The 21,749-nt window shown below is 39.3% G+C and overlaps 2 protein-coding genes and 1 long non-coding RNA gene across 12 annotated transcripts in view; 1 reads left to right on the top strand and 2 right to left on the bottom strand.

The window, feature by feature from the left end:
* Positions 1–5,232, top strand: part of PALLD (palladin, cytoskeletal associated protein) — a 194,085-nt gene extending 188,853 nt beyond the window's left edge. For all 7 annotated transcript variants that reach the window (XM_032108126.1, XM_032108123.1, XM_032108125.1 and 4 more), the window contains 4 exons: positions 456–663; positions 1,383–1,548; positions 2,295–2,428; positions 3,414–5,232. In XM_032108126.1, the coding sequence (XP_031964017.1) occupies positions 456–663; positions 1,383–1,548; positions 2,295–2,428; positions 3,414–3,586 (681 nt within the window). In that variant the 3' untranslated portion in view covers positions 3,587–5,232. The remainder of the gene's footprint in view (positions 1–455; positions 664–1,382; positions 1,549–2,294; positions 2,429–3,413) is intronic.
* On the bottom strand, positions 1,351–3,414 carry LOC116443728. The gene is made up of 2 exons (XR_004240040.1): positions 3,285–3,414; positions 1,351–1,601 (listed from the first exon to the last, which is right to left on the bottom strand). It is a non-coding gene; the product is annotated as an uncharacterized LOC116443728 (long non-coding RNA).
* Positions 5,233–5,294: 62 nt separating the features above from the next.
* On the bottom strand, positions 5,295–21,729 carry CBR4 (carbonyl reductase 4). 4 transcript variants are annotated; one of them, XR_004240037.1, is made up of 7 exons: positions 21,636–21,727; positions 19,567–19,708; positions 18,897–19,017; positions 18,303–18,439; positions 17,035–17,169; positions 14,153–15,652; positions 5,295–7,552 (listed from the first exon to the last, which is right to left on the bottom strand). XR_004240037.1 is itself a non-coding variant. In XM_032108137.1 (6 exons), exons 2-6 carry the CDS (start codon positions 19,706–19,708, stop codon positions 15,474–15,476), a joined length of 711 nt encoding a protein of 236 aa, XP_031964028.1. In that variant the 5' UTR covers positions 21,636–21,729; the 3' UTR covers positions 5,412–15,473. The 4 variants fall into 4 exon arrangements, 3 of the variants coding, with proteins under 3 accessions (XP_031964028.1, XP_031964026.1, XP_031964027.1); XM_032108137.1 differs by having other exon boundaries at positions 5,412–15,652; positions 18,897–19,014; positions 21,636–21,729; XM_032108135.1 differs by having other exon boundaries at positions 5,412–15,652.
* Between the last annotated feature and the right edge of the window lie 20 nt (positions 21,730–21,749).

The raw sequence follows: 21,749 nt of genomic DNA, 5'->3' as shown, positions 1-21,749 counted from the left end.
GTGCTGTCACTGGGGCACACACCTCAGTGGAATGGAACTTTGGAGGCCAGTAGTTAGTCAGCTAACATCTTTTTGTCTGCAAGTTTTCCAACAAGAAGTTAATCTAGAAAGGAGTATCTTCTCATTCCACCTGAAGAACAAACAATAAAAAAGACAAAAGGTGTCACCCTGCCTTTTGTTTTGCAACGTATTGTTATTTAGCTTCTAGCCTATCTAAACACTGATCTTTTTTCAGTCGCACCCGTAAGACATCATGGAATTCAGGGAGTTGGCCAGAAAGTAAGTAAATGACTGCAACTGACTCAGTGTGTAAATCAGGACAGAATTAGATCTTTAAATCTTTTGGTACACTTGCAGTAGCAAACCAAACCAAACTTCCCTGAAGTAACAAGTCAGGACTCCTCTAGTGTTTCATGTGGCTGAAACAATTTCCCACTACTCTCTTTACACTCAAGGTTAGTGGATTACCAACTCCAGACTTAAGCTGGCAACTTAATGGCAGACCAATTCGCCCTGACAGCTCTCACAAAATGTTGGTGCGAGAGAATGGGGTGCACTCCTTGATCATAGAACCGGTCACATCCAGAGATGCTGGAATCTACACGTGCATTGCCAGCAATCGAGCTGGTGAAAATTCATTCAGCCTGGAGCTCACTGTTGCAGGTAACATCTTCATGCTAAGCTTTCAGACTGAGCATTGCCAGGATAGCGTAAAAAAAGAAAACATGAGTGATGTCAAATGACACATTGAGGAGTGGGGGGTAAGAAAAAGAAACCTGGCAGTAACAGAAGTATGGTATATTTATAGGTGACCTATTCACGTTGTGTTGTGGCATAAGTGGACTGGTATGTAATATCTGTGCACACAGTTAATAAAAGGGGGCTGCTGGCCTTGAGGCCACAAACCAGACTATTTCCCTGGATGTTTCTTTGTAATGACAATCTGTGCAGACCCACACCTACCCCTGGGCAACCAGTGGGATACAGTTTGTGCATCTCACAGCACATCAGACTAATGTCTTCTGGTAGACTTCAGACTTCTGGTAGAGCAGTTCCTTCTTCAGTTAAAAGTTCATACTTTTGTGGAATATGAAGGAGCACGTTTTACCAAGCATAGTGCAGCCAGTTTATCTAGTTGTCATGCTCTACATTTCAATTGTTTTAGAGAAGAATCAGCTTTTTAGCACTCACTTTTCCCCCTATTAAAATAATGATGGGACTGTTTTCTTCAGAGGAACCAGGACTGAACTTTGTGATTAATGAAGACAGTGCTTAGGTTTCCTGCCACTTAGGTCTTTCGTGATTCTTTTTAGCACACTGCTGAAAGAAAGGCTATGTTTTCATAGAAAATGTCAACATAACTGCAATCTTTATTTTCACAGCTAAGGAAGTACAAAAAGCACCTGTGTTTATAGAGAAGCTACAAAACACAGGTGTGACTGAGGGATTCCCAGTGCGACTGGAGTGTCGAATCTCAGGGGAGCCATCTCCTCAGATATTTTGGAAGAAAGAGAATGAGTCACTCACATACAACACTGACCGAGTGAGGTTAGACTGACTTAGAATAATCTCCCCATGTGTAATTTCAATGATGATTTATCCTGTAAAACAAATAAAAACCTAAAAGGTCACATGAACACTTTGTGTAAAGGGCATCTCATAAATATTAACTAGTGATTGTAATAATTTATGACATTTACTCAAACTTGCAGCCAGCCTGGTGGCTGAACCAGAAATAAAACATTACTTGTTTTCCATCTTTAGACTTACACAACTACCTTTGCACTCTAAGCGAGAGAAGTAGTTTTGCTCTTCCAGAACCAAGGCTACAGAAATTTGCTAGTGAAAATCAAGGTTCCAAAGGAATGCTATGTGCTTTTCAGCAGAAACCACTTCATAATTCTGCTGCACAGTTAAGCAACTAAGATTCGATATTTTATATTTTAAGATCTTCCTCGAGTTTCTTTATCCTTTCCACAAAAAGTCTGGGTAAGATCTGGTGTTCCTGCTACTCCAGATGTCTTAATCCATAATTGTGAAAGAAAAGTTACTTCATATGTTTTTTCTTCTTAGTTTTCAATACAGGATATTAAACTGCCAAATCGTCAAGCATAAGCAAGGCTTTATTTTCTACTTGCTAATTTCAGAGGAAGTTCCATTTTAATTAAAATTTTAATTAAAATTGGACTATAATCAATCTGTAACTAAGATCGGGTCTGTTTATAATGCCATTTTAAGATAGTCTACACTGGTTTGTGATTTAAACAGTAATTTTCTACTTTTCTTTTGATTAGCATGCACCAGGATAACTACGGCTACATTTGCCTGCTTATTCAGGGAGCTACAAAGGAGGATGCTGGCTGGTACACTGTTTCAGCTAAGAATGAGGCTGGGATTGTGTCTTGCACTGCCAGGTTGGATGTTTATAGTAAGTGGCTTCAATTTTTGTGATCATATTAATCCCCTCAAAAGCAACAGTTCTATAAGTTTTGGGTTGTTTACAGAATGGTTTACATTGGTCTCTCTTTCTTTTGTTTATAGTTTCTCCTCAATAGTAAACATCCACTTCAAGACAACAAATGCTCTGTCAAAGTATATTTTACCATCTTTCAGACACCTAAAGCCAAACAAGCTTGCATGCTTTCTGGTTTTGCTTAGTACATTAAATATAGCTAATTAACAACAGATAACGGCATGATTATATTATTTTTGTGGATCATTATTACTGTTGTTTTGCTGGCACTTCCCTAACCTTTTGTATTCTTTTGTACATTAGTCTGTAATACACCTGTGACAGCTACCAAAAGTACAGTAGGTGTTTTTATGGCTTTCTGCTTAATTACTCAGTTTGTTCCAAAGCAGTGTCTTACATAGTGAATGTTTTCTTAAAGAAGTATCTCTTACCAGTCTTCTCATAGCAAAGATTAAGGGGGAGGGGGAAAGGGAGAGACTGATAAAGGATGGTTTCTGGGCTGGTGGTGGAAGTGGGAATTGTGAATTAGAGACTCGGCTCAGCATTCTTCAGCTTACAAGAGGTGGCAACAGCAACCAGATCATTTCCTTTTATATGCAACAACTAACCCTAGAACAGGCCTGTTACTGTAATATGATTACACAAGAACAACCTCCTTGCTGTCACCCTTCCCAGTGGCACAAGGAAATGTAGAAAACAATGCCAAAAGTAACACAGACTGTTGTATTTACTTACCACATTTGAAGGTGAAACTAGATGCTGAGAAAAAAACAAAACAAAACAACAATGCCAAGAAATTAAACAAAATTACCTTTGATATAATGCTTTTCTGCTTCTCAGAAATTAGTATCTCCTTCACAAAGGGTTGACTGAGCATCTGGCACACTTCGGTGCATGGCTCAGGAAGGCTAACACTTTTTCTTTCCTTTTTAATCTATAGCTCAGTGGCAACAACCCCCTCAGCAGACCAAGCCAAAGAAGGTGCGGCCCTCAGCCAGCCGATACGCTGCTCTCTGTGACCAAGGACTAGACATCAAAGCAGCTTTCCAGCCAGAAGCAAATCCAGTCCACCTGACAATGCAGCCTGGCCTGGTAGAGAGCGATGATCTGTAGATTCAACTGCCGCTTCCATCATTTTCTTTCAAAGCAGAAACACTGAAAGCCATTGCCTTGACCAATGATACTCCGATGTCACTTTATGCAAGGGCAGACACCTTCATGTACAAAAGATAAACAACAAACACACTAACCATATATTCCTTATTCATTATACCAAATTAGAAGAATAGATAGATTATTAATAGAAATGTACACATTGCACAACAAATCACACTCACCAGTTCCTTAACCTTTGTTGCTTCATAAGCCTTTTCATAGAGGCCAAAATGCATCAGAGAGAAAGATTTTTCACTACATACCTTCATAAGCAGTAAGTAGATGCTACACAATCTTAATGGTGCAAGATGTTTTCTTCAAGGCTTACCAACAGTTCTAAAATGGCTACATATTCTGACAGCTACGATGAACAAGTGCAATATTATAAAACAGGAAGGGACAAGGAAAAGAAATGCAAGCAAATGCTGTATCTCTGCAAACTGCTTTCTATACAACAATGAAAAAAAAATCTTTCTTTCAATGCTGTTAGTTTGGACATCAACATCCTAACTTTCAATTCATTTGTGTTTTTCCTTTTTACCATCTAGGAGGAGGCTTATTTACAAATGTACAGCAATGGCAGTCTAAGCAGAAGTAATTTAACTTCTGCAGAACAAAGAAGAGCTGACACATAGTAACAATCTACTCCAGATTAGAAATTGGTAACTAGATGGGGAAAAAATGCTGATAGTTTGAACCAGTGCAGTGAGTTACTGCAAAGGGGTGGGAGGGGGACTGGGCAAGAGGTTGAAACTCTGGATTTTCCGACAGCAGTCTGTAACCTTGTAATGCTGCCATTCAAGATTCTGAAATTCTAAGGTGAGCTGAAAACTAGGGAGTGTATTTATGGGATGTTTGACTGTTTAAAGCTTGTGTAATATGTATGAGGATTTTAGAAATGTATAGTAAGTGAAAAATGGGTTGAAACTGCAATACGGATTTAAGTGACGAGTATACACCACAGGTGATAGGTTTGCAAATCTGAGGAAGTAGAAAATGAAGATAGGCAAAAACATCCAATTTGCTCCTTTTTGTTTTTTCTTCTTAACATAACATGTCTCTGGTAGATTTTATTTTTTCCTTCTCCTGACTGCAGGCAAATGACAACTCTTTTAAGGGGTTGAGTCTGTGCACCATAGGTGAAAAGCCTGAAGGCTGCTTTCAGAATGCAAGGCAAATCCACATGGAAGTGGAGCCCCACTTAAGTCACACCTGACTAGGTAGTTTTAAATTAGAACCAAATGAATTTAAGTTGAAAGGGAGGGACGAAGAATGGATGGAAGAATTACTAGGCCTGACAAGGAAAATGAGTGTTTGATGGTACGAGCTATGATACTTGGCTAGGAAAGGAAAACACTGTATTCCTTATATGAAGCACATATATGGTATCTTTCATTATTTATAATAAAAGTGTTGAAATCTTTTATCTCAGCTCATTTATTCAGAAGTCCTGTACTTAGGGTTTTGTTTGTTGTTTTTTTTTTAATTTTGTAATTGTGTACACCATATATTGCATTACTGCTATACGTGTATTGCTTTGTAAGTACACAAAGTTTGTTTCGTTTTTTAGTGACTAATAAACTTTAGCACACAAGGTAGTACTATTCTGGTGCAAGATATGACTAGTAATGGGGATGGTTAATCTAGATTAATGTCATAGTCTGTCAGGTGGGAATAATCTGATTTTATTCTAGAAGTATGTCATATCTTTTGCCAAATTTTCCTCAACTGTGACATGCTAATTTACTTTTTAGTTTAGCTTCACTAGCATTATTTTGCCACCTTTTATTTGTATTTATAAAAAATGTATTATCATTACTTTGGACTGTTGTGCTGATATAATGTGGGTTTAACATCAATAAATATTACACAAATAGAATTTTTTCTTTCTGGTAAAGATTAATAACTGTTACAGTACAAGCATGCAAATGTAAGATTTTAAATATTATTTAAATTTTAAATATTATGAATACAGATTAAATGAGGCCTATATGCAGCATCTAAAAACTACAGTTTATCAGAATAGTCTGCTTGTGACCTGGAATCTTGTTTGAACAGAACAGAGGAACATTACTCATAAATTCTGAGAAACTTTTGCCAAATAGAAGAACTGGAAGATACTTTTTTTTTAATACGTTAGAAAATATGCAGGTCTGGTTTGTGTTTCTAATAATTGCAATATGTCATCACACCTGATTCTAAGTAAAGGGCATGGTTTAAGCACTATTAAATTCATTTAAGAGCCTGATAACAAGACAATATCAAAATTTAAAAAAAAAATTACTTAGAAAATCCTGACTATTAACTAGTTTCTCCTTTTTTCAATGTGAAGATACCAGGAAAGATGCAAGATGATCCATTTTTTCTTTTGGGTTTACATTTCAAGCACTGATCACTACAAACAGGCTTTTGTCAGCAATTAAGTGAGCACTGACATTAATGGCAATATTGCAGCTGAAGTCACTGGAGTTGTGTCTGCTCACAGTACGTTTGGCTTGGGGACTAAAATACTGAGATTGCTTTTTGAGCTTGTTGAAGATGAGGTCATCATCACTTTTTGCCTCTATATATGTAGAGACACACTTAAGTAGTAAATCACATCTCTAAGCAGCAACACTGTTTTTATGAAAACATTCAGCTGTTCTGTTACTTAGTTACTGGGACTGTTTGGCCTTACAAAGTCAGAGATAGAAGCGTGGCATAAGCAAATGAACTTCTCAAGCCAAAAAACAAAAATTCTTGGAAGCATCAAAGTAACTTTCAGAAGTTTAATCTCCTTCCACATAGTCCAAAGATAGTTTGTATGACCTGACAGTGTATTTTTGTCATTTTTTAAGACTAAAAAAAGGAGCCTTGACTTTTTACAAGACTTCCAGTTTAGGTATGGGAAGACTTCAAATTATTTAGGAAGCTCATCAGTCCAAGCATATTCATAGCAATCAAAGACTCAATGCAACGATGAGCAGGATGACGACAGAAACCTCTGTCGAGTATCAGCAGTGAGGTGCAAAATTCCACATGCATTAAGGTTTTTCCAGCTGGTGGTGCACCGTAGCACACAGTGCCTTTATCCTGCAGCTTGGAGGCAACAGCAACAATTAGTTAACATACGCAATTTTCTTCCACCACAGCCAACTGGTGGTTGGGGGTCAAAACCAGTCCAGCTTGAAACCCCAGCTTATAAATCATTGTTTCTTTCTTTATCACCACTTTCAAAGTCTATTTTAATTCACTTAGGGTGTATGCTAAGAAATGCCTTGATCCCCCACATCTGGGCAGCTACATCCTCACCTCTGCAAGTAGCCCAAACAGATTTCATATGTAATTACTTCATGAGCTCACATTATCCAACATGCCATGATGCTGAGGGGATCAGCTGCATGCTCTGGCTGCATGACCCAGCTGCCAAACCCACACCATGCACTACAAACTAATGCAGGACTAGAAATGCCTGCTTCGATTATGCATGTTGGCTAATTCACTCCCTCACAATTCAAATGTACATGCAAGGGGTAGAATTTACTGACATTTATCTCATTCTCCTGAACTGACTAAAAGAAATGGCCTTCCCTCTGCACAGATTTTCTGTTTGAACAGAAATATGAGCATGTAAAACACATCAGGCAGATGGAAACACAATTCCTGCCCCAAGGAATTTACAATGTATTCCAGACATCACACAGTATTCTTTGACTTGTCTTAAAGCTTGCAACTCAAAATTAAGCCAGTTTGCATCCTTTAACAGAAGTGATTAAAGCATAAAATTATCTAATACTGCACTGTATCTCTACTAAAAATGTGTTTGGAACATAATGCTCAGTCACGTCTAGAGCAAAAAAGCCAGACTATGAGCAGCAGTACCTGTACAGCGGTGATTTCAGCAGCCATACAGATGGAGACAAATGAACTTCAGTTCAACACCACCTAGAAGGAGAAATGTTGTGCTTTATAAAACAACTGCAGTGCAACAGGTAACCCTGGGCCAAGTATGTAACTGCTATCACTTTCTAGTTCTGTAGTAGCATAAATCGTCCAGGAACAGCTGCAGAACAAGAAAGCAGAAAAAAAATAACAGTACATGGCCACTGCACAGAATGATTACAACACTTGAAGAAGGAGCTCTACAAATCTCATCACACTGAATGGATTATGGTAGGACTTTTTCCCTATGTATTTAACAACGTCGTTTCAGGGAAACATATTGTCACGCTTTTTTGGACAACTCTTGGCCCAGACATCACAGAGTATTTCTAGAGAACTGAGAGTACAAAATCCAGATTGCCAAACACAGGACCTATCTGAGCTACTAGAAAGGTGCTGGAAATACGAGAAGACTTTCTATACACCAGGCAACACACCTGTAATCTATTGCAAATTAAGGACATCTCCATGTTGGTGTCCTGAAAATTATGGTGAGCTATAAAATTACTCTCCATTCTGTATATGCCTTCCAACAACAGAGTTACAAGAGCCTGCAGAGAATGGATGCAGTTCCAGTCTGCTGCTGGCAGGGACATCTCACCATCAAAAATCATACATGCACACTAAATGACATCTAAAAAAACCACGAGAAATTACTGTATTCCTTCTTTTCTCTGAAGTTGCAGGAAGTTTTCAGTAGAAATTTACCAACTATCTGAAAAAGCGGGGAAAAAAGGTCATATTGAGAGGAGAATTAAAACACTGCAACTGAGAGCTTTTAACAGGTCATGGGCATACAGGTGTCAAGAGTACAGCCTCCAGCACAGACCTGGAACATATAGTTTAGTGCATTCAGCATTAGAAATACCGAGCTGGGAGATCTGCAAGTTAGAATTCCCAAAACATCAAACTGCTTCACTAACAAGCTTCAGCAATACCATACAATCGGTTTGCAGTTATTCTTAAACAATTTCTTTTAAATCATGCAGCGATTTCAAACCCATCAGCATGCTACACATGCAAGGGGCACTTCAGTACCAGCAGCCTGGGAAATGTTGAGGAACATCCACACAACTCCATTTGCTCTGTGACATCTGCCCCCCATGCTCCCACTGCCCTAATGTGTGTGTAATGATACCAAGTTAAGCTTTGGTGGCTTCTACTTGGATGATGTCTCACTGCATTTGGTGCCGACAAACTCAAACTGGCAATTTTGTTATATACAATGAACAAAAAATATCCCAGACTTTAACAGAGAGGAGCTGTTAACATAAAAAATAAAACCATAAAAATACCAGAACAGTTGTGATTATAGTCATGCTGACCCAAAGATGTCTGGCAAGGTACAAGCAGCATTTTTTACTAAGAGACATATCTACAGCAAAAAGGAGCCTTTAGCGTATGATCTGAAATTGAACACAATGTGTGTGTGAAAATCAAATATGACTTGGGACTTAGAGTTCTTACTTCTTCAGGCACTAAGCACACCCAATGACTTCTCTCCACAACTACACTTGACCAGTCTTTTCAAATATTGATTAACTGAATCAAGTGGGTGCACCTGACCTTGAAGAGTTCATTTTGCTTTACTTAAATCAACTACACTGTTGCCTCCAGAAAAAAAGTCACATAACAGCAATGGACAATATATCTTTCAGTGTCATGCAAGACAACCTCTCTCTCACACTGTGCAACGCATCAAAGTAGGAAAATTTGTCCTACAGCAATAAATAATCATTACAATGTATGTTTTAACTGTAGTTAATAATGTAACAAAGAGATTTTGCAAGCTGGGATTTAGATATCCAGTTTCTATCCAAATTTTACTGATCTCAGTTTGAAATCCATTCCATCTTTAAAAGTCATGCCTTACAACCTCCAGCAGCTCAGGATATATGGAACTGGGTTTTACAAAACAAGTAACAAGGATGCCAGCCATCAGCTTTGCATCTACACAGGCAACTCCACTTCCCTAAAACAATACAGCTTTACTCACCGAGACATTACTAACACAATAATGCCTTAGGATAGAGTGCCCTCAGGAGGCCACAATGAAATCTTTTCACGGGATACAACCCTAACTCACTCAGCATGCACCAACTCAGCCAAATTATATACTTCCATTACCTTAGTCTGCAAAAGCTGTTCTCCACCAGAGCTCCTCCTTACAGCTGCAATATTTTTTAAAAATCCCCAACCAAAACCACCTCATGAATAGTTTATGTGTCCTGCTACAAACTTTTCCTGACAGTAATCACAGAATCACAGATGGTTTGGGTTGGAAGGAACCCTAAAGATTATCTAGTTCCCAGCCCCCTGCCGTGGGCAGGGACACCTCCCACTAGACGAGGTTGCTCAGAGCCCTGTACAGCCCATCAACTGCAACAGATGCCTGAAGAGCAAGAGGAGACTGTTTGTGTTAGACAGTGAGGTCACTACAGCAAGTCCTAAGCTACAAACATATTTCTTTAGAGACAAGCAGAAGTAAGGCTCCAATGACCTCCCCAGGACAAAAGATGAACAAGAGTAATCCATCATTTTCCCAAACATTAGAAAAATGCAGAGAAGACATACAAAACAATTAACTTTCTAGGTCTGCAATATGCTTCAACTAAACCCCAGAACATGCAAATCTCACTACCTATGAACTTTGAACTGAATCCAACTCAAAGCCAACAGAAGAACAATTTTAGGTTTCCTAACTTGGCAATGACAAGGCAGGTCACAGAAATGAGTAAATACTGCAGTACACAACCTTCTTTTAGCAAGGATATCCTCTCTGAAGCAGGAACCCCGCTGAGTAAAAACTCAAAGCAATAATTATGGGTGAGTCAGAAAGGGGGTTGCTGTGTAAGAGGACTGCATGCTGAATTAAATGACAGCTGCAAAAGCAGTCACCCTCAAAACATGCCTTGATGGTCTCTTTAGAAATTCTGTGGTAGTACTGAAAAGCCATGTAGAAACCAGTGACATGGGGTGGGGTAGGAGAAAAGATCTGGAATAAAACAGAGTAAATTAAAGACCAGACTTGCACTGCAGCCTTCTTGAAATGCTCCCACAACCAGGTGGATGAGGTGAAGCTTCAATGCATGTCTGAAAAAACAATTCTAGGAAGAGGACTACAGATTCTTTAGAAACTGCAGAAACATGGAGTAGTGGGAATCCATAAAATACTCTATTAAAGAGAAAAAAAAAGCAAAAAGATGTTGGTACTTAAGAGATTACAGGAGAGTTTTAAGCAACATAGCAGGTGAAGAAACATCAGATGGGTAAGAGCACATTCTCTCACTTCCATTAGGAATGGAATCACAGAAACTATGTATGTCTGATAAGATAGTGGACTGAAGTTTTCAGAATTCAATTGAGAAGTCACTGTAAGTCAGTCAAGTGCACAGTCTGACTCGCAAACACCCATATGCAAAAACCCCCCAAACATTTATATACAGCTTGGCATAAATGCCAGCAGCACAAGATATAAAGCCTGAATGTCTGCTTTTAATCAAGGACAGTGACAAAACAGACATACCAGAAATATGATGGAAGGAAGATTAAAAAAGTAAGATATTGATACAAAATATATAGGAGAGTCATAAAACTAAATATCAACACATTAAATAATCCAATCAAATAGGGATTGAATTTCCAAAACTAGCAAGGTAAACTCTGTTATTAGACAATATCAGTACCAACACCATTACAATGGTAGCCACAGCTATGACATCTGAGGTGTGTAAGGCCAGCAATGTAACTGTGATGACAGACAGCAGTTATGAGTATGTTGGATAAATATCCCACTGAAGAGGCCAAGATCACTTTTTTAATATATTCTTTTTCATGCAGCTGATTAAGGCCACCCAACTCTGGCTGTGGTCCCCAGGACCATACAAGGCCTGAGCCAAAATGCTGTTTTCAAATACTGGGGTTTTTTTAATGGTGACTTTTATTTCTGCAAGTCTATTGACCAAGTTCATTAATAAAGACAGCAGTCCACTACCACAGACTTCCATAAAAAAGAAGGAACATACAATAAGAAAATATTGAAGTGAAGCCAAAAAGACAAGTCAAAATTAAGATTCAGTGCCCAATGACAACATTAAGATTGAATGTACTGAACTTCAGTACAACAACTTTAAATACACACCTCAAATTAAACTTATTTTTGTGGGCAGGTGCAAGCTCCTAGCATTTAAACATCAACCTTTGTAAAACCAGCAGTCTAGCTTTAGGAGTCAAATGGAATCAGTCACTGAATGTAACATTTACAGACAGATCAGAGCGCAGAGGAAAAATCTGCAGAAGTGCATTGACACTGACCAGCACCTCAGGAACAGGAACTGTGCCCAAAGAAGGGAAGCAGATGGTCAAAGTAAAAAGCAAAGTGATCAGGGAAGGAAAGACCACTGAGGAAAAAAAATCCCCAGACTGAACAAAACCCTACAATCAGTTTTTGATACCATGCAGGAACTTGAAAACCTTTACAGGCCACTTGAAGCTTTTACTCCTCAGAGCAAAACATCAGGAGAGGTTACAGAGGAAAGAGTGACAAATGGGAGAAGATGAGGGGCTATCACTCCCCAATTCTAAAAGATACCAAGTAACTGCAGTGTGAAACTTCTGAGTGAAACCTGCCTTGTTATCAAGCGACTGGAAGCTGGCAAAAGTGACAGCAAGTTTTTGTGATTTTAGTGGGTGGAAGGACCACTTGTTTTTTAAGAAGGGATTCCAGAGGGGTCCAGGGAACTAAAGACCAATTCTATTTTTCTGTACATAGCAAACTGCCAGAAATTGTTCTAAAGCCAAGAAAACAACAGGTTAAACATACAGAGCTGCTTTTGCAAAGGAAAAGTCATGTTTGATAAACATTTTAGAGTTCTTCTAAATAGGAACTTAAAAGAGATGAGAGTACAGAGATCTAATAATGGTGCATGTTTGAAATTCTAAAAGGCATCTGACACATTCCCTTGCCAAAAACTATTAAAGATGCTGTGCTGCCAAAAGAAGTTGTCATATCAGTACACCGTTTAAAGATAGAAGACAAAGGGTATGAATCAGCAGCTGTTGTTTCCTAAGGATGTGCAGTGCCAACAGAACACCCCAGGCACCTCTGTTGGGACAGGCAAAGTACAATCCCTATTTCTAAGGGTTCTGAGACAGCAGTTTCTGAACACCACAGTGTACTCTAGGAACACTAAGTTACTCAAAGTAACAAACGGATTAAGGAATTAGAAAACTGCAGAACCATCTCACTGAGGAAACAGGTGTTAAAACCAGCAAACTAATCTCATTGTAGATATTTGAGAACAATTTATGCTGAAAAAAATACAAATATACAGACTTTTACATAGATATATAGAAATGGACTCCAAGTTGACCATTAATTATTAGGGACTGAGTTATTGGTCTGAAAATATAACTGCAAAGGTTAGGAAAAAGCAAAACACTTTTATCATTTTTGGAAACAACATAAAGCAAAACATAAAACAATTTAATTTTTTAAAAATAGATCCACAGTGAATTCTGCAAGAAGTTCTATCTGTTTCTCTGTCCTTGAGAAACTGGAAAAGTAAAGCAAAGTTTAACACAGACAATACAAGATATAAAAGAGCTCTCTAGCAACAAACAATTAAAAGAAATACGTTTCTTCAGTATGAAACAGAAACAATGAAGGCAGGCAGGATAAGATAGAGGTCTACAAAATCAAAAGCAAAACAGAGAGAGCACCAGAGGGCTGTTTTTAATGCCTGCAGGCCTCAAGCAGAGCTACCCATTGGTGGGTTCAAAAATCCCAGTCACAAACTGCGGGAGGTACCAGAGTCTTCTAAGGAGACACACACCTGCTCTGTCACCCGCCCTGGACATTCCCCTCTTCCCCTGCCTGAGACATCACACCAGGCTAGACAGAACCAGGATTATGTTAACCAGTTTTCAGTTCTAATTTACCAGTCTGGAGAAAAGGGGGAAAAAAGCTTTTTAAAAGTATGGTTTAAAGCTACCAACACTTCAGTCTGGTCTTGTGGCAACAGCAATAATAGAAACATAGCATGCCACAGTAATTTCTTTAAAAAGTTTCAGTACATACTGAGATTCTTCTGACAGCATTATTTCAGCTTTTAATTGCAAATGTAAACTAAAAATTCCATTGTAATAATTTATTTAACAACTCCCTTAACAAAAAAAAAAAAAATTAGGGTCAGAACTCACTACAAGGGAATTATTTCATGTTTCTTAGGTTTGGCTTTTGGTCAAGGTATGTCACACAGGCTTTGTTTGTAAAATACAAACCATAGGTATGGGCAGCAGCCAAGTCACTGACATATTCCTATTCGACTAGTAAGAATGTACCAGCTGTCCTTCCTCACCTTCAGTGCCCTTGGAAAAAATTCATGTAATCTCTGGCCAATTCCTTCTATCAAGGAAAAACATAATTAGCAATTATATTTTTGGTGCAAAGACCCATGTGACACATAACAGCAGTAACAGGAAAATAAGGAATCCTGGAAGGATTACTTTCAGTGGTATTTTATATTCCAAAGTGAGTAGCACAACCAACTGTAAAATCTCCTGATCATACAAGTATTCCTTGTATTATTTCTCAATGCATACCTGCAAGAAGCTTGAACATGCACTGTCTTCTGGCACAAAGACAAAACATCTCAGCTGCACAAATGAAGAAAATTTCCGACTTTAAAGACTCAGTTATCATCACAGAGATCTCTTCTTTCTGTACTGTGCTGTGTGCCAAGATGGGAAGTAATTCAAAAGCTGAATCAACATCTGGATTATGATGCAATGAACACCAGAGCTAAGAAGTGAAGGTCCTGAACCACATTCATATTTTTCTTCAGAGATAATAAAAGCATCAATTATCAAAAATTACTTGAGCTCAATAGAAAAGCCTGAGGTCAAACATTTGGTAAGTTTTCAGCAAGACGGGAACACTCAGAATCATTTACAGCAGAATAATTACTCTGCTTCAAACGTTGCTTTGAATAAAATAAATGGCTATTTTATTGACTGTACATACATATGAGGGAGCATCAAATTAACAGCTGAACTGAGTGTTCATGATGATACAGGGCAAAACACCTTGACTTCGTGCTCTGCAAGTGATACATGTTCTAAACATCTACTGTCCTTGATAAGTCTCTTATGCAGCAAGGTCTGCAGCTGTAGTGTTCAGCAGTGCATGTGCAGCTCAAGCTGAGAACATGACAGGATTAGCAGCTCCAGTGCTGTAACAGTCCTTCATGGCCACACACAAGTGCCACTGGATTGAGTGCTGTACATTCATTCAGGAATGGAACTGAGTAGGGTTTGTCTTTATAAAAACACATTGCATATAATTAAATCTCCTAAAGGCATTTCAGGTAAGCTGAAGATCTAGAAGTTCCTAGCTTTGTAGTGTTAGGTACAAACAAACAAAGCTCAAAGGAAACTCCTTGCTACTTTGTAGGGAATAACTGATAAGAATGCAAAACTATGCAGTTCACAATCTTTGCCGTACTTGAAAAACTTGATGCAATCATACCTGCCACCCATTAAACATGTCTCTGCACTTTATTAACCTTGGTGTAACATGATAATTCAAATAAAATCTCACTCTACCCCAAATTAGAAAACAGGACTTTATAAAAATACAGTGCTTTAAAAACGTATCAGCACATTATTAAAGCTATCACCATATCAAAACCAGATCTTTTTCAAATTGTTTCATGCACAGACTTTGTAATACCAAACAGACTCTTTCAGGCAGCTAAACATACACATTGCACTTCACTGCTGCTGAATTTCTCCTCTGACCAAATAAGACTAAGTCAATTATGTACATCAGTCTTTAAACATTTTCCAACCCTCTCCCTTCATTTAGTATATATTTCTATGTTACCAACATGACATTAAAGCAGTCATTTATTCAAGGTAGTACTTAGGTCATAAGCTGCAAGCCTCCATCTACAACCAGAACACTCCCTGTAACATACGGAGATTCTAGAAGAAAGACAACAGCTTGTGCAACTTCATGAGGCTCTCCAAATCTTCCAAGAAGAATTGCTTTCTTCAACTGATCTTCTTCCAAATGAGCTGTCATCTCTGTGTGAATAAAGCCTAAGAGCAGAGAGATATATGAAGAGTTACCTAACCTTCAACTAAATTTATCTAGTGGATTTCCCACTGAATCCTACAAAGTGAAATCTACTACCAGGATTCAGCACCAGCTACCATTCTTCAAAGTCTCCAAAGCAGCCCACATCATTTGATGGCCAAGAACACTTTTTTATCTAACCAATAAAATACCTTTCAATTTTGGAAACAGTGATGCAATAATGAAAATGCAGAGATCTACAGAAGTCCATGAAAGAAAAAAAAAACCAAACACCAAACAACCAAGCAAGAAAGGGTAATTAAAATTCAGTCCCAAACCCATCTTTAGTATCACTTTTCTGAAAGACAAAATATACTCATTTCACCAAAGTGTTCTCAATTAAAATACAAGCACAAAATGTCTGGCAAGAAACCCTCTCAGCCTTGAAAGTGATTTTGCGTTATATTTTAGAACTTATGACAGCGCTTGAATAACTTCTGTTAGAGCTCTCACTTGAAGAATATTTCTTGACATTTTTGAAGGACATTTTTTACAATTTTCCATTATCTGAGATTTGGCTTTCCCACTGCTGCACAACTCTACACACAAGGTGCAGCTTCATAAAGAGCTGATCTTACCTGCTTTCTAGCTGCCATCAAGAAGGGAAAGTCTCCCTTTTGCTTTCTACTGTAAAACTGCCCCTTTATGATGGCTGTGGAAGAGCTGCTCAACTCACTAAAGAATAAAAGTATTTTTCCTGCCTAGTTCACAAGCTGAACAGGTTCATGTAGAATTCTGAAAGGCATCAGAGGTAGCAGAAGGTAAGCAGCAGTGTACACAGTTATGAGTGGAAAAACTATATAGAAAGGATTTTTCCTTAAGGGTGGTGGTTTGCTTGAACTAGATCATCTTATGAAATCACAGCCTTTACTCACAGAAATACCTTTTAGGACTCCTTTTACTACAGGGAGACAGGGGTGCTTTTATGACAGCTTCTCATGGTCTGTCATGTTTCTCTAACAACAAATAAGCATTCTCTAGCTGGAGACAAGGATAGCTCTCTGTCTATAATTAGTTCTAATCTTTCCATCTGCAAGGACAGCAAGTTTTGAAGAAGAAACAAAGGAAAAAAGAAAGACATTTATTATGTAATAATAACCTCTATAGAAACAGGTAGGCTTACTCTTCCAAATTTCTCAGTGTTCCCTTAAAAAGACTGAGAGTTTTCTAAAAGAATGTATTATACTTTAAACATACAAACAAACAAAAGATATTAAAAACATTTACTTACACAGCTGAAGAAAATAATAACAATTTGCCTTAAGTTACTTTCAGAGTACAAGAAATATCCACAGTCTTAGTGAATTGCAACAGTCAAGCACACAGGAATTCCTCAAAAACTGACCTGGAGCAACAACGTTGACTCGAATTTGCTTTTTTGCTACTTCTTTAGCAAGAGAGCGTGAAAATCCAACTAATCCTGCTTTGGTAGCACTATACACACTTTGACCAGAGTTGCCTTTAAGTCCTACAATACTCCCTAAAATAAAGAAGCATCAAAGAGAAGATTAAATGGGTAACTTGAAACCTTGTACTAGCTTTATCATTTTAGTTTTAAACTTGGAATGAGAAATGAGATCCCAAGAAAATGAGTAAAATATGTATTACTTTATGCACTTTATCCTGCTAAGATAAGCAAAACCCCAAGTATCTGTGATTTTTGTACAATCCATGTACCTATGTTGACCAACAGGCACCATGAGAGTAAAATGAAGACTTTCTAAGAGAAAGTATCCTCCCCCTGATCAAATAAAAGAAGAAAGAAACTGACTGTACCTATCAATTCTTAGTTAATAGCCAGCAGCTGGTAGCTCTAGATATTGGAAGAATTGGTTAAGAATAGTATCTTAGGTTACAATGTAAGATGTAAGCAAAAGTATGTATTCTATCACCAGCTGTTAAAACCAGGTGGGGCAATGTTCTTTATCTCTTCCATGACACATCCCTGATAACTCTCTCCAGAGGGATGTCTTCTGTTTAATGGGCTATCAAGCCTCACTGCATGACTCATAAAATTACATCATCCCATTGTGAGATGCTCCACCCAGGGGGAGGAACCAAGCATTCCTACCCGGATATAATCTGGGGTTTGGAGCACCTCAGTCAGCCCTACCTAGCGGATTCTCAGAGGACAAGAGCTATCACTGTACCCTCAGGTGAAGAGCAGACCCTTCCACAGGATCACTGCTTCAACAGGACCACTTCATCTGGACTGCTACCACCACCCTGATTAACAGGGTGTCAGGCTGTATCCTGACTCTGTCAGTGTTCTTGTACTGTTGCATTTATTTTAATTTTCTTATTAAATTATAATTCTGACTTGCAATCTCCCACTGGTGTGTTTTCAAACTAGTACAAATAGCAAAATTCTTTTTTCAATAAAATATAAACTCTGAGGTGTTTATTACTGAAAAAAAGCTGGTTTTCTATTTAGAAGTTGCTGAAATTACACAAAAGAATAAGCATTCATCAAGAAATGCTAAATATAGAATGCCTAAATACAAGGAAAAGGAAAACAAGTTAGTTGCAACAAGTAATGTAGTATGTTACACCTGCTAAACGTTTCTGGAAGACTAGTACACAGAATTCTACTGGCTTACACAAGTAACTCACCTATATTGACAATAGCACCTCCCTGTTGTTGAATCATGGCCTTTACAGCAGCTTTGCAAGTCAACATCGTTCCCAAAAGGTTGGTGTGAATCTGGGCTATCATATCTTCAGTCTTGGTTCTCAGTAACAAACCATCCCTGACAAACAAACCAAAAAACCCCCAAGGAACTCGCTAAACAACCCCACTGATCACATGTACTCTTAAAAAATGACTGTTGATAGAATATTATGGGGGTGTATATGGTTCTATACATTCGAGCGTTCAAAATGCAACATAGCAAGAACAAGTTACCCATGCTTCTGGCCATAGAGCCTCTTTTGCAGAGAGGTATCAAGCACTGTTTTGGACCATTTGGGGGGAAAAAATGGAAGAAAGAGTAGAGGGGGAACTCAGAATGCAGAAACTACAGTGAAAGCTGTATCATCGGTTAGCATTTTACTGCCATCAGGAACAAAATACTGGCAAGCACTTAATATTGTTGGCAGATGTGCTCATTAGCAACTATCTTACGAAATGCAAAGGTTGAGAGCACCTTACAGAGAGCTGCCTTCGTACAGCATTAAGTACCTATAGTCTTGTAAGGAGCAACCAACCTGTTGATCCCAGCTGCATTAACCAAGTAGTTAACAGGACCCAAATTCCTCTGCATCTCCTCAAAAGTCTTTTGGACTTCTTGTTCACTGGACACGTCACAGCTAAGTGCCAGATGTCCTGCTGTATTGAAATACATATAACATCAAAATAAACAGTAAAAGCTGTATATAATTCATAAACCTTCTTCTGAATTTATCAACTCAGTTGTAAAACAGATGTTGAACTTGTTATAATTTAAGGAACCTATTTAATGCCCAAATAATTAAATACAGACAATTTTCAAGTATCGTATTAATTAATAATGTGAAAATTCCTTGTTTTGTATTTTTTGCCTTTTGAAATCAGAAGTTCAGCATGAGCAGACTGGTCTCAGTTCTAGCTTGTTCAGGAGCTGAGGATGACTCAATTCACACCACCTTCCTGTTGCGAACCGGAACAATTCCATTCATCTTAAAATTCCTATAATGCAGATTAAATAGGTAACCTGCTTTCTCAACAACTATTGTGAAAACAAAATTGTACCAATACAGCTTTTTTTTTTTTTTATTTCTCACTCTTTATTTTCCTTTTCATCTAGTTAAACAATAAGGGGTTTTTAATGACTAGCTATTTTTACAAGTCACCTAAGCACGGGACAGTGAGGAGATAACTGCACAGCAGCATACATACCACCAAGATTCCGTGCAGTGGTCTGGGCCACATCCAGATTTCTAGCAATGATGGCCAGGCGGCAGCCCTTCTGTGCCAGGAGCTCTGCCACAGCTTTGCCTATTCCACGGGATCCTCCAAAAATGGCACAGACCTTGCCCATCTTCAAAATAATTCACAAATTGCAAATAAACCACAAACTTCATGTGCAGTACAGCAAGACAATAGCTGCTATTCTTGGCAACATCACAGCCTTTACCCATTTGTAGCAGTTTGTAATAGCGGGTTATAGAATTAGTGATTTGTTGCTTTTTTATTCATCAAAAAAAAAAAACAATTGAACTAAATTAGGCACAGCTTCCACAAATGAAAGTTAATTCTTAAATACTTCTGAACTAGTAAAAACAAAAATCACACATGTTACCTAGCATTCCAATACCAGAGTTATGGTAACTCCTATTCAAGGGATGAATTATGTGATTTATGTACCTAAAGGCCACAATGTATCGTTCAGCTGCTTATTCAAAGCCGATGTACCGGTTGTAATTATATTATTCTTGCAATCACTATTCTTGTGCTGAAGTCATTTAGCCTCAAGGTCTCACTCCATCCAAAGTATCTGTCTTGGACACCACCAGTGCAAATGTTACTGAGTACAATTCGAAACTATTGTATTTACACTGGTTTAATACTGTCAGACTATGTTTTACCACTAGCCTGGGGTTTTTTGTTTCTGCTTTTGAAGGAAGCAAAAAAAGCTTTTTGAAATACAAAATGATCGTGAAGTAGCTAGCTTTGATGTTTAGAATGGTGCACACAAAGAAAGTACTTCTGTAGAATGATCTTTTATTCTGCAAGCTCTGGAAACCAATCAGCTGTTTTGGGATTTCCTGAGGAGATGGAAGCAGAATCCAAGCAATAATAATGAATCTTTTTTCCATACATTTGAATAAATCCTTTTTGAACCCAATTATACTGTCTTCATAACATCCTGAAGCAATGAGTTTCATTATTTGTGGGAAAGTACTTCCTTTTGTTCTTAATTTGCTTTCTGATTAGATAATTTTATGCATTTCTCCTCATAACTTCCCCTTACTGTTTCACTCTCCACCTGAATCCTCTTTCAGGTCTATTCAGTTACTCCTACACATATGGAAGCTATTCAGTACCTCACTAAAGAGTGTCTGAATCCTTAGACCTTACCTTTGGCCTCACTGAGGTCCATTAAACCCTTCTGGATGAGTGATAACCAGAACAGCACACAGTACTAAGCGTACCAGGCCACCACCAACTCATGCAACGGCATGATGGTTTTGGTCCTCTGTGACAGAGTCTGAACAAGCAGACGTTCTGTCCTTTTCCCTAACAAAGTATTCACAAGTGCCTGAAACCAACCCACACGTCTGCTTTTCCTGGCAAGTTCTTGGAACAGAGAAAGCCCCTTGTGCATCAACCAGGCATTCACAGGTGGGGCACAGGGCCCGCCTGCAACGCAGTAATGTAAAGTTCGTGCTTTAACATAGAAACGCCATACAGGCTCCTTGCAGCTGGGACTTGGGAGAAAAAAGCTGCAGCAGGAGTAATGACCTGCCGTTCCCTGGATAGATAACCGAAGGGAAAACCGGGTGTCTTTGGAGCAACAGGCACTCGCAAGCACCTATACGACCTTTCCGAACCAAGCACTTAACGCGTGACCCCGGGGCTCCAATGACACCACCCCACGGCACTCGGCTGCCAGCCCAAGTAGGGCACCTTGAAGCAACGGCGAGCGGCATTCCCGCAGCCCTCCCTCCTTCCGTCCCCCGTCCGTGCCGGCAGCGCGGCCGAGCTCGGCTCCCGCTCGCGGCCCGGCTGCAGGTGGAGCCCTCGGCACGGACAGCGGGAAGCGCCGCCGCCGCCGGGCCCGCGGGGGACGCCGGGACGCGCAGCCCGCGCGCCGCCGGTGCCACGGTGGCAGCGCGGCCGCTCCGCGCCGTCCCTGCGTCCCTCCGTGTCCCTCCCCGCCACGAGCCAGGCGCGGGCTGCGCCTGCCGCCCCGCCACGGCTACAGGAGAAGGACGGGAGAACGTGTTCCACGTGCGCTCCGGTACCTCCCGGCCGCGGGCTCGCTGCCCTCACGGAGCGCGTTTCCCTGTCCAGCGAGGCCGGCTCCGCTCCGCGCTGAGCGCAGGCGTCACGGGGTGCGGCGTGACGTCACCGGCAGC

This window comes from Corvus moneduloides, chromosome 5 (genome assembly GCF_009650955.1).
Source record: "Corvus moneduloides isolate bCorMon1 chromosome 5, bCorMon1.pri, whole genome shotgun sequence".
Lineage (NCBI taxonomy): Eukaryota > Metazoa > Chordata > Aves > Passeriformes > Corvidae > Corvus > Corvus moneduloides.
The sequence above is the reverse complement of the archived record's forward strand: the minus strand, read 5'-3'. Positions and strand labels throughout refer to the sequence as shown.